This window comes from Vigna angularis, chromosome 2, assembly GCF_016808095.1.
Source record: "Vigna angularis cultivar LongXiaoDou No.4 chromosome 2, ASM1680809v1, whole genome shotgun sequence".
Taxonomy (NCBI): domain Eukaryota; kingdom Viridiplantae; phylum Streptophyta; class Magnoliopsida; order Fabales; family Fabaceae; genus Vigna; species Vigna angularis.
Window position 1 is genome coordinate 4,132,010 of NC_068971.1, and position 13,745 is coordinate 4,145,754.

Here is a 13,745-nt window from a genome sequence, read left to right on the forward strand (position 1 = left end):
CTTTTGATATAGGAATTCATCTGAGTTGGTTTACCAATAAACTTTCGACTCTAATATTATTGATAAATCATTTAAGCAAAATTTACAAAAGAAAAATTTACAATCTCCATAATGCTAATTTTTCTTCTTTATTTAATCTAATACTTAAACTCACATACTTAAATTTCCAACATCACATCTTTTTTTGACAATGCCTTGATGTATGAGTGTTCTGGTACCCTTTACCCATTACATACTAATATAGATTTTTTCTTTTCATGCTGGAAAAGTTGCCAAAGCCAGTTCTTAAAGTGGAGTAACGAGTGTACTTGTTCTATTTTCCATATTCAATTTTTAATTATAACTCCACATATTCCCACGATTGGAAACTTTCTTCTTCGGAAATTTTAAATCCTCTGTATCTTTCTATTCTATGTTCAGTATTTTGATAACTCTTTCTCTTCTTTTGACTTTGAAGTTCATAAGGATGAATGTACTGTATATTTTTTTGTGTAGCCATCTTACTCACTAAACTATTTAGCCTTTCGAGATAATAATTGTATTTTTAAATTCTGTACTTCAAAATTGTTTTTTTATATAAATATTAGAAGAATGAATTAAAATATGTATGCATTAACAATATAAAAAGTTACAGTCATATCTAATTATATATTGGACTGTATGATACGATTGTTAACTTCTGTGCTACATACTTCAAAAATTATATTAAAGTGGTATATTATTGATTAAAATTGTTTGCATTGACAATGTATCAGAAACAAAATATTATTACAAAATAAAAATATAAATGTGAAAATTTATGATAAAACAGAAATACAAAAAATAATAGATCGACTCTTTTTAATCTAAGAATTTAATTATATTATCAGTCTAACTTTGATACACTATCAAACAAATATAATATCAAAACCAAATTTAATAACCAGCCACCACTTGGAACATTGTTACAAACAACATAATGAAAACAATGAAATGCAGATCAACCTCATAAGAAATAAATCTTTGCAGTTTCATCAAAGGCTTCTCCAAATCATGTGATTATTCTTTCAACTGCACGTGAGTCCACCAAACAAAGTATTAAATATAGTGTATGCATGGTAGTTGTACATCAGATAGAACTAAGTCTGGAAACGAGAAAGAACAGTAAGTTAATTAACCAAATGTCCTGAAAAAGTTACATGACTTACTCTTGACCTAGATCTCTGCATTATTTTATCTTTCTGGGGTTTCTAGGTGCATGAGCCAGGCTCAACATGTGTGTGAATGAAGTTGACCATATATTGAAAATGTTCATCAAATATCTGACATGGGAGAAGGAGGCCTCAGCGTAGCCATAGTTGACTTGCCGCTTAACTAGTTAGCATGGGAAGATGAAGAAGTAGGTTTTCATAAGAATGCCAAAACAAGCTTAACGGCAAGTCATCCTTGGCTGCACTACAAGACCTCATTCCCACATGCAAGACAATTTAGATGAAACCTTAAATGCCTCAAAACTCTCTCAGAATTTAGTGTGACCAATAAAAAAGAGAGCTTTTTTTCCCGAATGGGGAAGACAACATTCTGAAATGAGATGAAGGGAAAAGGTGGAAAAGAAGAAGGCAATTGGGGTTGAAGGGTTTGGTTGACAGTAAGTGGACGAATGGAGTTGGTTTGTGGTTAGTTGTTGTTATATAGAGAAATTGGTTATGGTGTTAGTCAGAGGAAAGCATTAATGCATTACTGCATTGGGGACAGCAAAAAACTGTCCTTTCTCTAAGGGAAATTTTGAAAAAGGAGGGTAATGTTAGGGTGATGTTAGTGGTGGATGTGACTTTGCATGGGTGAAAAAGCCAATAAACACAAACTTTATTAGATGCATCTCCATCAGCAAAGTCTGAGTAGCTAGTTTCTCAGATCTCTTATTAAAGCTCATTTAAGGGAAGTAGCAGCTTTTGACCAAGTTCAAGGACCATTCTCTAACTAGGTCCCTACTTCTGAGTTGGGTGGAAGAATTTACTGCATTTGGCTACCACAGAAACACAGCTTATAAGTAATCTTACATTGCTCAAACTTACCAGATAATACTCAGATCAATCCCTCATCTTCTACAGTAACACTTTTTGTTTTTTTACCTACCATTGCCCATTTCACGTTTTCAAAGTTTTTCTGTCGCGTCATTAGGAAGAAAATCCTTCCTAGAACATCAAAATTACCCCTTAAGCATGTTCGTTTCCGCATAAGTACTGTTTATGCGGATACATTTGTAGGTGACGCGTTCGTTTTGTTTCCATGAATTTGTAAAAGCGTGGAAAGGCAGGCATTTGAAGTATTTTATGTCTTTGTTCCATCACGAAAATTTGGAAGGAAAATCATCTCTACACTGATAAAATTATCCTTGTTTTTCCATATATTGGCTCAGCTATTCCATGATTAGGAGAAGAAACTCGTGTAGGAAACCTTAACATAAAGCTTAATATAATAATAATATACATATAACTAAAATAATAATAATAATAACAACAAATAACATTAATAATATTTGATATTAAATTACTTTTACTATATAAAGAATAAAAAAATTTGTCAATTAAAATATTTTTTAAATTTATCAAGCTTATTACAGCGTCACTTCCTAATTTCAAAAACTTTTATATGAAATTCCTTTTTTTTTATTGTTTTTCTCTTAATCTAAACAATCACGTTCACTATCTTTTTTTCTCCCGGATCTATCGATATTCACTTTCTGAAATCCATTTTAAAATTCAGAAGATCTTATTAATGTGAAGAAAGCATGGTGCTGTGGATTAACCAGATGGTTGGTAGAAGTAGAAGGGCAAAAATTTAACATTTAGCTTGAATAGTTATTTGAAAGAGAGTCTGACAAAAATTTAAGAGCATCAATTGTTGTAAAAGTTGGGACAATTCTTTGTAAGAATTCGTTCTTCAGAAATATCTCTCTTGCTGAAAGTCGGACACTGCTAATTCCCCCAAAATTAGGGTAAGTTAATTTTGTTTTAAATAATTGAACTTTTATATTTTATTTTGCAATTTTAAAATTAAGTGATTGTTTTAAATTTATTTATAGACATTTCAAGTAGAATTCCTCAATTAAAAACTATTCAAGAATTCAAGCCTTCGTTATAAAATATAATAAATGTACTATATAATGTAAGTTATATACACTATGATATTCATATCAGCACCAATACCGGTAAATTTTTATTAGACAGAGATACATCTAATGAATAAATATATTAAATTCGCATAATTGTTACCAATTAGATAATACTGCAGACACTAAATATTTTTTAAGAGTCCTCGTATCTTACATTTTATTAGTTTCAGCTGAAACAAGAAGGCACAGAACTAAAATAAAAGAAAGAAGAAATAAGTAGTTTATCAATGAAAAAAAGTGACAACTTTAATTAATTTTCATGTATTTAATAACTAACTTTAAATTTTCAAAAAAGAATATAAAAAAATAAGTTAAAAATTAAACAAAATTACGCGACTTTTCGTGAAAAAAGGCCACGAAATCCATTCACGTAACATGACAGCAAAAATAAAGGAAAAAACAAATACTTTGGTTGTAATTATTATTTTTTTTTGAAATCTCTACTTTTAGAAATAATAACAAAATAAAAAAGAATATTAAATAAAAAAATAAAAAATACTTTTCTTTGCTTCAATCCCTTATTTCTTTCTACTCCAATCTTGTGTTCAATTATTTTGATTCAATCTAAGCAACAGCTGAAATATATAATTCTAAGTCGTGTTACTTGCAGTGAAGAATGTAAGGTATAGCAGAAGAATGGTTCACACAACATTGTGTCAAGCCCTTGCAATCATCTTTTTTCCATCAGCCTCGTTTAGGTAAACCATCAGATCTGCTAATAAAAAATGATAAATGTTCAAAAAGATCCCATCTAACTTATCCTTTACAAACACCTTTTTTCATACACTGATTTGCCAATTCGTTTAACAAGCTATCCGGAAAAGGAAGAAAAGCGATGAGAACAGAATCATAAAGAAGATGCTAAAGCTATAACTCAAGCTTCGGTAATGAGGGGCATCAGATTTTCTCTATACTAATTTTTCAAAGCAATCCATCACCATCAAAATTTAAAATATCACAGGATTTAGAAAATTCATAACTTTTAGGTTTGTGAATTCCCAACTCACAGAAAAGCACATTTGCTGCTGGCACGACCGAGCATTGTATATAACCTTAAGCCAGGCTTACCTGTTCCATAGTTGAAATGACCTGACAAAATGAGTAGCATAAGTGATTCCCCTGATTCAATTAAGTTCCAGAGAATAAGGGTTGGAAAGAAAAACTATACATACCACAATTCCATTTCAATTTCCCACGAGGATCATCAAACACTTACTGCAAATGGACCAAAATAGCCTGCGTGTTCCACAGGCTGTAAAAACAATTTAAATGCCTAAATTGGCCTTCAGAACTGTTTTTTCACCTTCAATTTTCCAAATTCATTACCAAATATCTTTAAGAAAGTAGCCAATCGTTCTATACGCAACATATATATGGCTAACCATAATCCATCTAGAATGAACCAAGCTTTCACCAATAAATTAACGATCTCAAGTAACCATTTAGTGAATTCCAAAATCGTACACTAGCAAGCTAGCATTTTTCTCACTTCCTATCTTAATGGTTTTAATTTATTTTTTACTTCACTATAAAAACGCTTTCTTAGGTTCAATTTATACTTAGGTTGGAAAGTAAAACTAAAGACAAGCATGGATTGTAAGATAAAGGACTAAAAAAGATACATCAGTAATATTTTCTCTCATCTGACATCAACTTTTAAAATAAGCCTCCCTAATAATGTTTTCTAATATGATACCATAATTATACCATTTAATATATTTTTCAGTAATGTAAAATGGTAGAAATAGGAAAAAAAATAGTTCTTTTTCAAAAATACTAAATCTCAGTTTTATTTCGGATTAGATATTTATATTTACAATAATTTTAATCAGTTAATCGTTAATTTTCTGATTCAGGATAAATTTCAATTCTCAATTCTGAATACAGATTTCCCATGTAACAGTTCGAATCCCACGATCCCAACCATGACTATATAGCAATTACTCGACCATAATCACATAAAGCCTACTTTAAAGATCCAAAAAACTATGTTTCTTTTGTTGAAGGTCTATCATCTATTTCTGTGACGAGAGGGCAAATGCAAATGCCTAAGAGGTAAAACAAGTTCTGTTTTTTGCTGACATAAAAAAATCAATGACAGGGGGCAAATGTCCCATTGAGGTACGTAGTTTTTCAATTGACACCAACTGGAACCTCTACCCTCAGTAAAGAAGACACGTCTCTAAATAGAATCATAGGACAGACTAAATACTTGTGTAAGTAATCTAATGGGCTACACATCAAATAAACTGGTTTTGGTAGGAAAACCCCAAGAAGTCGAGGCAATAACTTCTCCGCGAAAAAGAATTACAATTAAGCCGAAATTATGACAGGAACTAGAAATTACAACAACGACCGGCCATGTACTATATTGGCCTTGTACTATATTGGCCTTGCACTATATTGGCCTTGCGGAGAAAAGACAACAAACAAGATATTAATCTATTTCTCAATCGTGAAAGAATTTGCATAACTCCAAATGCACATTACCTTAGCCAAGAAAGCACTAAGCTTCAATGCTACAATCAACTTCATATATAAAACAGATATCATACCTCTAATTCATCATATCTGAAGTACTGAACTAATTCCATAAATATGAATTATCAAAGTCAAAAATTGCAGCACAGCCTCTTGCTTATGTCAGGAAGATATTGATACCTGCAATACAGACAGACACAAGCTCTACCAAATTTTGATGCATAAACACCGGGGTCAACTTTAACCAGGAATCAACATAAATTTAGTTCAAATAACTACAAAAGTGCATTGTGCAAGTAATAGTGAACTATCAGGAAAACAAAACCCAATAATATAACAAATTAGCAATATAGGTATACAACTATCAACGGATGATAGCTACAAGGTGCTTTAAATCTAAAGATAACTGAACATGAATTGAAAAGCAGCTGAAAAGGCAAGCCAGCTCTATATAGGTTCTTGGGGTAGCATTAGTTATCAAGCTTGTGAAATAAGGTAAAATGGACTTGGCCAGTTTCACTAGTCTTCACATATTTGGTCCTCTAGGTAGAGGTGTCAAGGTGGGCCATGAGTTTGTGAAACCTTGGTTCATCTGGTCTTCCGGTTTAGGCAGTAGGCATCAGGCTTCACAGGACACAGCTGTTTGGATGGGAAGGGAGAGGCAACAAAGGGAAAATAAGAGCATCAGAATTCTAAATGGTACACTGGACAGGTTAAGATATCAATCTGTTACATACTAATGTGAATGACCTATATTATAAGAAGTTGCCAGATAAAAAACAAAAAATAATGAAACCTGTAATATACCTGCAGGGACCCATCAAGTTTTAGTAAGCATGGTTTCTCCTCCGAGAAGAACCATTCTGAGAAGACCTGACAATAGATGCTTAATATCAGTATTGATGATGAGTTTAGGAACACTGAATATTAATCAGTGAGAGTAGCTTTCACTCAACAAGGACCGGGGAAGACTTAAAAATAATAATGATATGAGGAACATAAAAGAACTTAATTAGTTACCCATAGCCACTAGTCCGTCCCAAAGAATAACTTCCATAAGCTCCATAAGCACCACCACCACTACCAAGCTACAGATATATGAAATCAACAAATTAAGAAATAACAGAAGAACTGGAAAAGCTAATTCACAATAAATTTCACGTATGAATATGTAAAAAATAACCTGTGAACTTCCATAGCTTCCATAACCATCACCAGATGCCAAATCACTTGAACCTCCATAGCCACCAGAATATGCACCACGTCCATGCCGTTTACCATCTCTACTGTCATAGTTCAAGCCGTCTGATCCATCAACAGAAGATGGAAGATATGGAAGCACTGGAAGGAATCCTGAGACAGCACGCTCCTTATCAAAAAGATTTGCCCTCAGCCGTGTGAGTGCCTGCACAAGAGCATCCTTGGCAACATCAAGGTCTCCTGAAATCTAGCAAAAAAAAAAACAGTCAGAATTATAGGGCCTTGCAACTTTTGACCACACAGAAAACAATATTACTAGTCAAATTAACAATAATGCCCTTACTTGCACCATTTCATCATCATCAGATGCAATTTTTGGAAGATTTTCCTTTGAAAGGATGCGAATGTTTGCTTTTGTAAGCCTTCTCATTTCAGTTACGATTGTCCCTCCTTTACCAATAAGGCAACCAATTCTTGACGTTGGCACAAGAAGACGGGTGGTGAAAGAAACAATCCCTGAATCTCTCTCTACTTTCTCGCTGCAGCGGGGCAGCAATCGCACAGCAGCTTCTATTGTTGGAGAGAAAGAATCCTCAAAGAACTGCATTATCACAATTAAAAAACCATCATACTGCAAAAATCAAGTATTCATAGTTCCATACCACACTTTATAATATCTATATCTCACCTCTTTAGTCGAAATGATTATCAAGCAGTCATCTCCTTCCGTCACTGAACTATCAACTTTGATGGTAGCCCCAGAATCCTGCCTGATTTGATTTATTATGGCACCACCTTTTCCTATCACACCACCAATGTTGCCAGTGGGACAAACAAACCGTACAGTAAACTCTCTCATAGACGCTTCATCCCTTTGGGCAGGATACAGAGACCGTGACCAGTCACTAGCATCTCCTTTATATCCTCCATAAGCACCCACAAAAGGAGCCACTCCAACAATGGGAGCCCCTGCACCAGGACCACCAGCTGCATACCCACCAGGAACTGCAGAAGCAAGCAGGTGCTGAGACCGTGAAGGATTATCACGGATCTGAGCTGCAATTTGAAACAAAGCCTTCTTCACAACCGCACCCTCACCCGAAATCTGCATTTTTATAGCAAATAAATCAGCTTAAATCATTCCATTACATTTCTAAGCAAAATTTTCGATTCAATGTGCATGGGCGGATCATAGTATTCTTGTGAAGCCCTATCTAATGTGCAAACTACTCCAAGAGTTAGGTAACATAACTTTCTGTTATCCGCTGATCCAGCTTTACAACAGATTGCCTAACCAAGTTTAAATTGCAATTGCAATCATTTACCGTGATCCTTAACGTTGTAGGTATAATGGACAAAATGATACGGATGCCATTGTGATCTCAATCCAGTCACAGAAAGAAAATTAAAAATTGACATTGCAGACAAAATAAATCTTGATTGGTTGCAGACAAAGTTTTAAAAAACTGTAACTGAGATTTTCGCCAAAAGATATTCGTACAATGTAAAGGATATCGTCGAAACCGCGACAGCAATTTACAACCTTCCCAGCAGACTTTTTCAATTGTATTAAGTTAAATAGTATTCCTATTTGGAAATTAAATCTAGCTGACCATCCAATCGTCTCTCCACTCGCCTTACCAAACCTTCAACATACAGTATCAGTCGTACAGACTTAAAATTTCTCAACTTCTCGCTTACCAAATTCCAATATAAACAAAAAATCAACTTTATTTTTACTCAGATAAAAAATAAACCAAGGAATTAACAAATTCACCTGAACAAGTTCATCAGAGCTCAGCGCACAGGGAGGCAATCGATCATCTTTAAGGATCCGAATCTGCGCGCCGGTTTCGCTCCGGATATTCTGCACAATCTGGCCGCCTTTTCCGATCACGCATCCGATCTGATCGGATGGCACGAGAAGCTTCGCAGTGACATGGTTCCTCTCCTCATCCTCGTCGTCACGTGCGTCCTCAGCTATCACGCGCTGGTGAACCCGAAACAGCGCGTCCTGAGCAGGCGAAACAAGATCACTAGTGTCGTCAATTCTGTTGGTCTCCTCGGAGGAACTGTGGATAGTAACGACGCGCTCGTCGCAACCGGGAAGCGCATCACCGATGCGGATCTTGGCCCTGGTGTCGGCGCGGAGCTGCTTGACGATGTCACCGCCGCGTCCTATGACGCTTCCGATCTTGCGGACGGGGCAGAGGTAGCGGAAGACGGTGTCTTCGGCTGTGATAAGAGACGATTCATCGGCGGCTGGATTCCGGCGCTTGTTCTTGGAACCGGCGTCGGAATCGGAGTGAGAGTGGGAGCGTTTGCCGTAAGAACTACGTTGACCGGTCATCGCAGAGAGTGGGAACTGTGTTGTGCTATCGCCCACGGTTACGTACGGTTTCTTTAGATAGAGAGGAAAAGAAGAGTGGTCGTGCACGCTAGGGTTCGAGATTTGTTTCAGAGTCGTTTTATATTTTTATATGATAGATTCTTTGACACCTTCAATTGATTCCCCTATTTATTTATTTTTTATTTATTATGTATGTACTTTATATATTTTTATTTTTCGACGTATATTATGCTAAATTAATCCTTTATTTCAAATATTTAAATATTTTATCTTTCAAATTTGGAGCAATACATTTTTTATATATTTTTATTTTTTATTTTAGATTAAAAAATTTAATAAAAAATCGAATTCATAAAAAAAATTATAAGATAAAAATTGTTATTTAAAACTTTAAAATATCCATGGAGGATTTTTGCATTATTACGAGGTAAAAAAAATCTAGATCAATAATAAATTATTTTTTGCAATTTCCTATCTCCTAAAAGTCTCAGTTTATGTGATCGTGTCAATCACTTAATGAAAATCTAAATTTATAACAAGAGAATCGTATCATAACAAATTATACGGCAAAAACTAAAATAAAATCCGTGGGTGAATTAAATTGAAAATAACATTTAGAAACACTTTGATTCCTTTCCTCCTTGGCCAATATATTCAAGATATAATAAAACTACACCCAAAACGGCTTCATGATAATCAAAATTAACATCTATTAAACTGCTGAATGGTACGTTGCGAAGTTAAAACGTATAAATTTACTTTTCAATTTTAAATAAGGTAATGAAAATATATTGCATACAATAATAAGTGATTATTTTTTTAAAACATAATTAGAATCATTGATTAAAAACTATTTTTTTAAAATCCACAGATGCTGTGAATAATAATAATAATAATTCTATACATTTATCAGACTTGAACTTTTTTATCTTTATAAAAAGGAAAAAAAACTTAAATAGATATTCTGTTATTTGTGGAAAGCTTAAATTTTATATATATGTGTGCGTGTGATTGAGTCTACTGATTAATAGTATGTTTAATTTAAATAATAAAAAGATGAATATTAATCTCTAAAGAAATTAAAATATATCTCTAAGTAGATTGTTCCCGTCTTTCTAGGTAACTAGAAGTTTATTTCGTTGGTGACATTGTCAGTGATTTATTCATATATGATAAATAGGTTCTAGTTTACGTGTTATTTTATTTAATGTCATTTTAACGTGTAAAACACTTAATCTCATCAACGTGGGCTTAACATTCTGTTGCCAGTCCAGCCCACTAATTGCTTGTAGCCTTGGCCCAAAAGCACCCAAATTTTTCATAATTTTTTTATCATTATAATGCAATTTAATCACTAAGCAATATTGATGTAGATTTTGTCATTTTTGTGAGTAAATTAATATGAATCATTTTCCTTCAAATTCTTTTTTTTCTTAATTAATATTAAATATTTTCAATTAAATTATTTTAAATTATTAAATATTTAAATTTTCGTATATCTTTAATTATAAGTATTTGTCATTTAATTTTTTTCTGAGTGATTTGTTATCCTATCTTCTTATTTATGCTTACTTTAAAAGCGTAAGATTTTAAAGTCAATATAAAATAATATTACATTGATGTAAAACAATAAATGGCATTCATGCTATCTTCTACAAAAATCAAGGAATTATTGTTGTAATTATCTAGATGACTCTAATAGTTCCTTATCAACCAATACGTTTATAAAAAAAAATTGATAACAAGATAATAATTACACCTCTCAGTTAATAAAATAAATAAATTATACAAACTCAAATAAAAAAACATAAAAAAAATTAACGTTGAATAAAACAAAAAATAAATCTAATAAAAATTAAAATCAAACTCAACTAAATCTTTTATTTTTAAAACGTGAGTTTTTATAATTTGTAAACCAAATTAAATTCATTTTAAGTAAAAAAAAATAGCATTAGTTAAATTAGTAAATAATAAATGTTAGTTGTTACAATTATATTAAAAAACAAAAAACATGTTATTTTAATTTCAATAAATGATATTCAAATTTACTCTTTCCAATTCTAAATATAAATAACTTTTTTAGACTAATTTTTATTATTTTTTCCATTAGTTTCCTTTTATGTTTTTGATTATTTTAGCCTTAAATACTAAGTTTTATGAGTTACTGTTTTATTTTTCCTGCTAAAAATGAATAATTAAATATTTAATTTTTAAAAATAAAAATACACTACTATTATTATCTGATAATTAACTATTTAAAATAATTTTATAAAGTATTTCAATTATAGATAAATTTAATATTACCAACTAATTATCTAATGAATATAAAATAATTACAAATGTCTTATACTTTTGAGACATGGAGTAAATACCACTCTCTCTGCTTTAAAACAATATTTTTTTAGTTTTCTATATTCGTTTCTTAATCATGGTCTGCTTAGTTTCTTAAAATTACATTTCTAACAATATTTCTACGAAACACTAAAAACAATGAGTACATAATTATTTTTATTGAAAGAGTAAAGAGTTAAAAATATATTTTACTATTTTCATACTATAAAATATTTGAGTCAAATCAATAATTAGGTTAAATATAATTGTGGTCTTTTAAGTGAAAATTGAAATTAATTCTTCTTCGAAATTTTGAACTAATTTAGTATTTTTTCTTTAAAATTGTTTGAATTTAATTCTTTAAATCAAATTTGATTAATTTTATTTGACGTTTCAAAAATATTTCATGATAGTATTTGAATTGTTTATTTTGTTTTTTTTCAATGTTAGTTGAGAATATTTCATGATAACATTTTGATACAATTTTTCTTCCATGTTAGTAGATAAACGTCTTTGAAACGTCAAATAAACTTAAAATAAATTGGTTAAAATAACTAAATTCACATTTTAAAGTTGAGAGACTAAATTAGATTAAAGTTTTAAATATAAGCTAATTTCAATTTTTACTTAAAGTTAAGGGACAAAAACATATTTAACTTATTTAAAATTAACGTGGTTGAGGTGATCCAATCTACATATACAGAGAAGTATATCAATATTTCTCATTGATAAATCTAATTCAAATTTGAAGTATTTATTATAATAAATTATAAATAAATAAACATATATATATATATATATATATTAACATTTTTTAATAATTTTTAGTTTCATTAATTACAATAAATTATGAAAATAAATCTTTTAAAATAACATTAATAATGTATGTGAGATATAAGTTTATACATTTTATTTGTTTTTGTTGAGGCAACAAACGAGGAAGAAGGTATAAAGGAAGAAAGTGTTTATTAATGAAAAAAATGATATAAAATAGTACAAACATTTTATATAAAAAAGGTATGCATAAATAAAAAAACATACCGAACTTCCTAACACACCTCCTTAAACTCTAGGTGGGATTGCAAGGCAAAATCCCTAAGTTCATTTTTTAAAAGCATAAACAAAAAGTTAAAATTTGGTTTGGTAAATGCATCAGTGAATTAAATGCAAGTTGAAATATGATAAATGAAAAGATAGCGTTTTTGAACCAGATCATGAGCATAGCGAACATTAAGAGCAAAATGTTTGATTTTTGAGTGCATTACGATGTTAGTAGTAAGAAGAACAAAATCAAGATTATTAAAGTAAACTATTGGAATAGAAGTTTGAAGAGTAAGCTCATGAAGTAAAGATTAGCAATGCTTTTGGACTTAGCCTCGATGTTGTTTTTAGATATCGTGTGTTTCATTTTGGACAACCAAGAGATAATATTATCACTAAGATATATGTAGTAGGCAGTAGCTTATTAGAGATCATCGGTATCAGATTCCAATCAGTGTTACTGAAATCATAATAACTAATACCAACAATATAAGTTAGCATCCTTTTAACCACCTTCTAGTGATGAAGTTGATAATTATGCATATATTGTACGACTTTGTTGATAACATACGTGATGTTAGAATGAGTGAAAGTTAAATATTGAAGGGCGCTTATAATCTGACGCCATGTTAGCCTTTTGTAAGAGTTGTTGAACATATTAATTCCGAGTGAAAAGAACAGAGCAATAAGATTTCCAATGAGCTTTAATGTCAGGAAAGTAATGTAGTTTGTCAAGGTCTTTAAGTGCGAATGTTTGATTAAGCGTTGAGATAAGGACTTTTTATGACTACAGGGTGAAGAACGTGTAATTAAAATATCATCAACTTATATAAAAACAAACACAAAAGTAGTGTGGATGGTATTTATAAACAAAGAGGGACAAAAGGTATTGATTTTAAAACCCAATTGAATTAAAGTGCTCATGAGCTTGTGATACCAAGCACGAGGTGCTTGCTCTAGGCTATAAATAGCTTTATGGAGACGAAAAACTTGCTTAGAAGAAAATGAGAAGCCCAATGTTGATGCATGTATACAAGTTCATTGAGATCACTATTTAAGAAAGCATTGTTCACATCAAGTTATGTACTAACCATTTCTTTAAGACAACAAGAGCAAAACAACATGAATGGTTACAGGTTTGACTATTGTTGGGGCACTACATGGTAAATAATTGGAAACATATATCAA

The 13,745-nt window shown here is 31.4% G+C and overlaps 1 protein-coding gene across 3 annotated transcripts; it reads right to left on the reverse strand.

Moving 5' to 3' along the window:
- Window positions 1–3,910: 3,910 nt before the first annotated feature.
- On the reverse strand, window positions 3,911–9,299 carry LOC108329113 (KH domain-containing protein At4g18375). 3 transcript variants are annotated; one of them, XR_008246803.1, is made up of 8 exons: window positions 8,613–9,299; window positions 7,524–7,940; window positions 7,179–7,436; window positions 6,819–7,082; window positions 6,656–6,723; window positions 6,443–6,508; window positions 5,710–5,815; window positions 3,911–4,243 (listed from the first exon to the last, which is right to left on the reverse strand). XR_008246803.1 is itself a non-coding variant. In XM_052872441.1 (7 exons), exons 1-6 carry the CDS (start codon window positions 9,183–9,185, stop codon window positions 6,463–6,465), a joined length of 1,626 nt encoding a protein of 541 aa, XP_052728401.1. In that variant the 5' UTR covers window positions 9,186–9,299; the 3' UTR covers window positions 3,911–5,815; window positions 6,443–6,462. The 3 variants fall into 3 exon arrangements, 2 of the variants coding, with proteins under 2 accessions (XP_052728401.1, XP_017418635.1); XM_052872441.1 differs by having other exon boundaries at window positions 3,911–5,815; XM_017563146.2 differs by lacking the exons at window positions 3,911–4,243; window positions 5,710–5,815 and adding an exon at window positions 5,951–6,274.
- Between the last annotated feature and the right edge of the window lie 4,446 nt (window positions 9,300–13,745).

Excerpts from the sequence above, each read along its gene's own strand:
- LOC108329113 (XM_052872441.1), bottom strand. The coding sequence starts at position 9,185 with ATGACCGGTCAACGTAGTTCTTACGGCAAACGCTCCCACTCTCACTCC. Across the intron at positions 7,941-8,612 it reads GCTCTGATGAACTTGTTCAG|ATTTCGGGTGAGGGTGCGGT; the intron begins GTGAATTTGTTA and ends ATAAAAATGCAG. Across the intron at positions 7,437-7,523 it reads TAATCATTTCGACTAAAGAG|TTCTTTGAGGATTCTTTCTC; the intron begins GTGAGATATAGA and ends GTGATAATGCAG.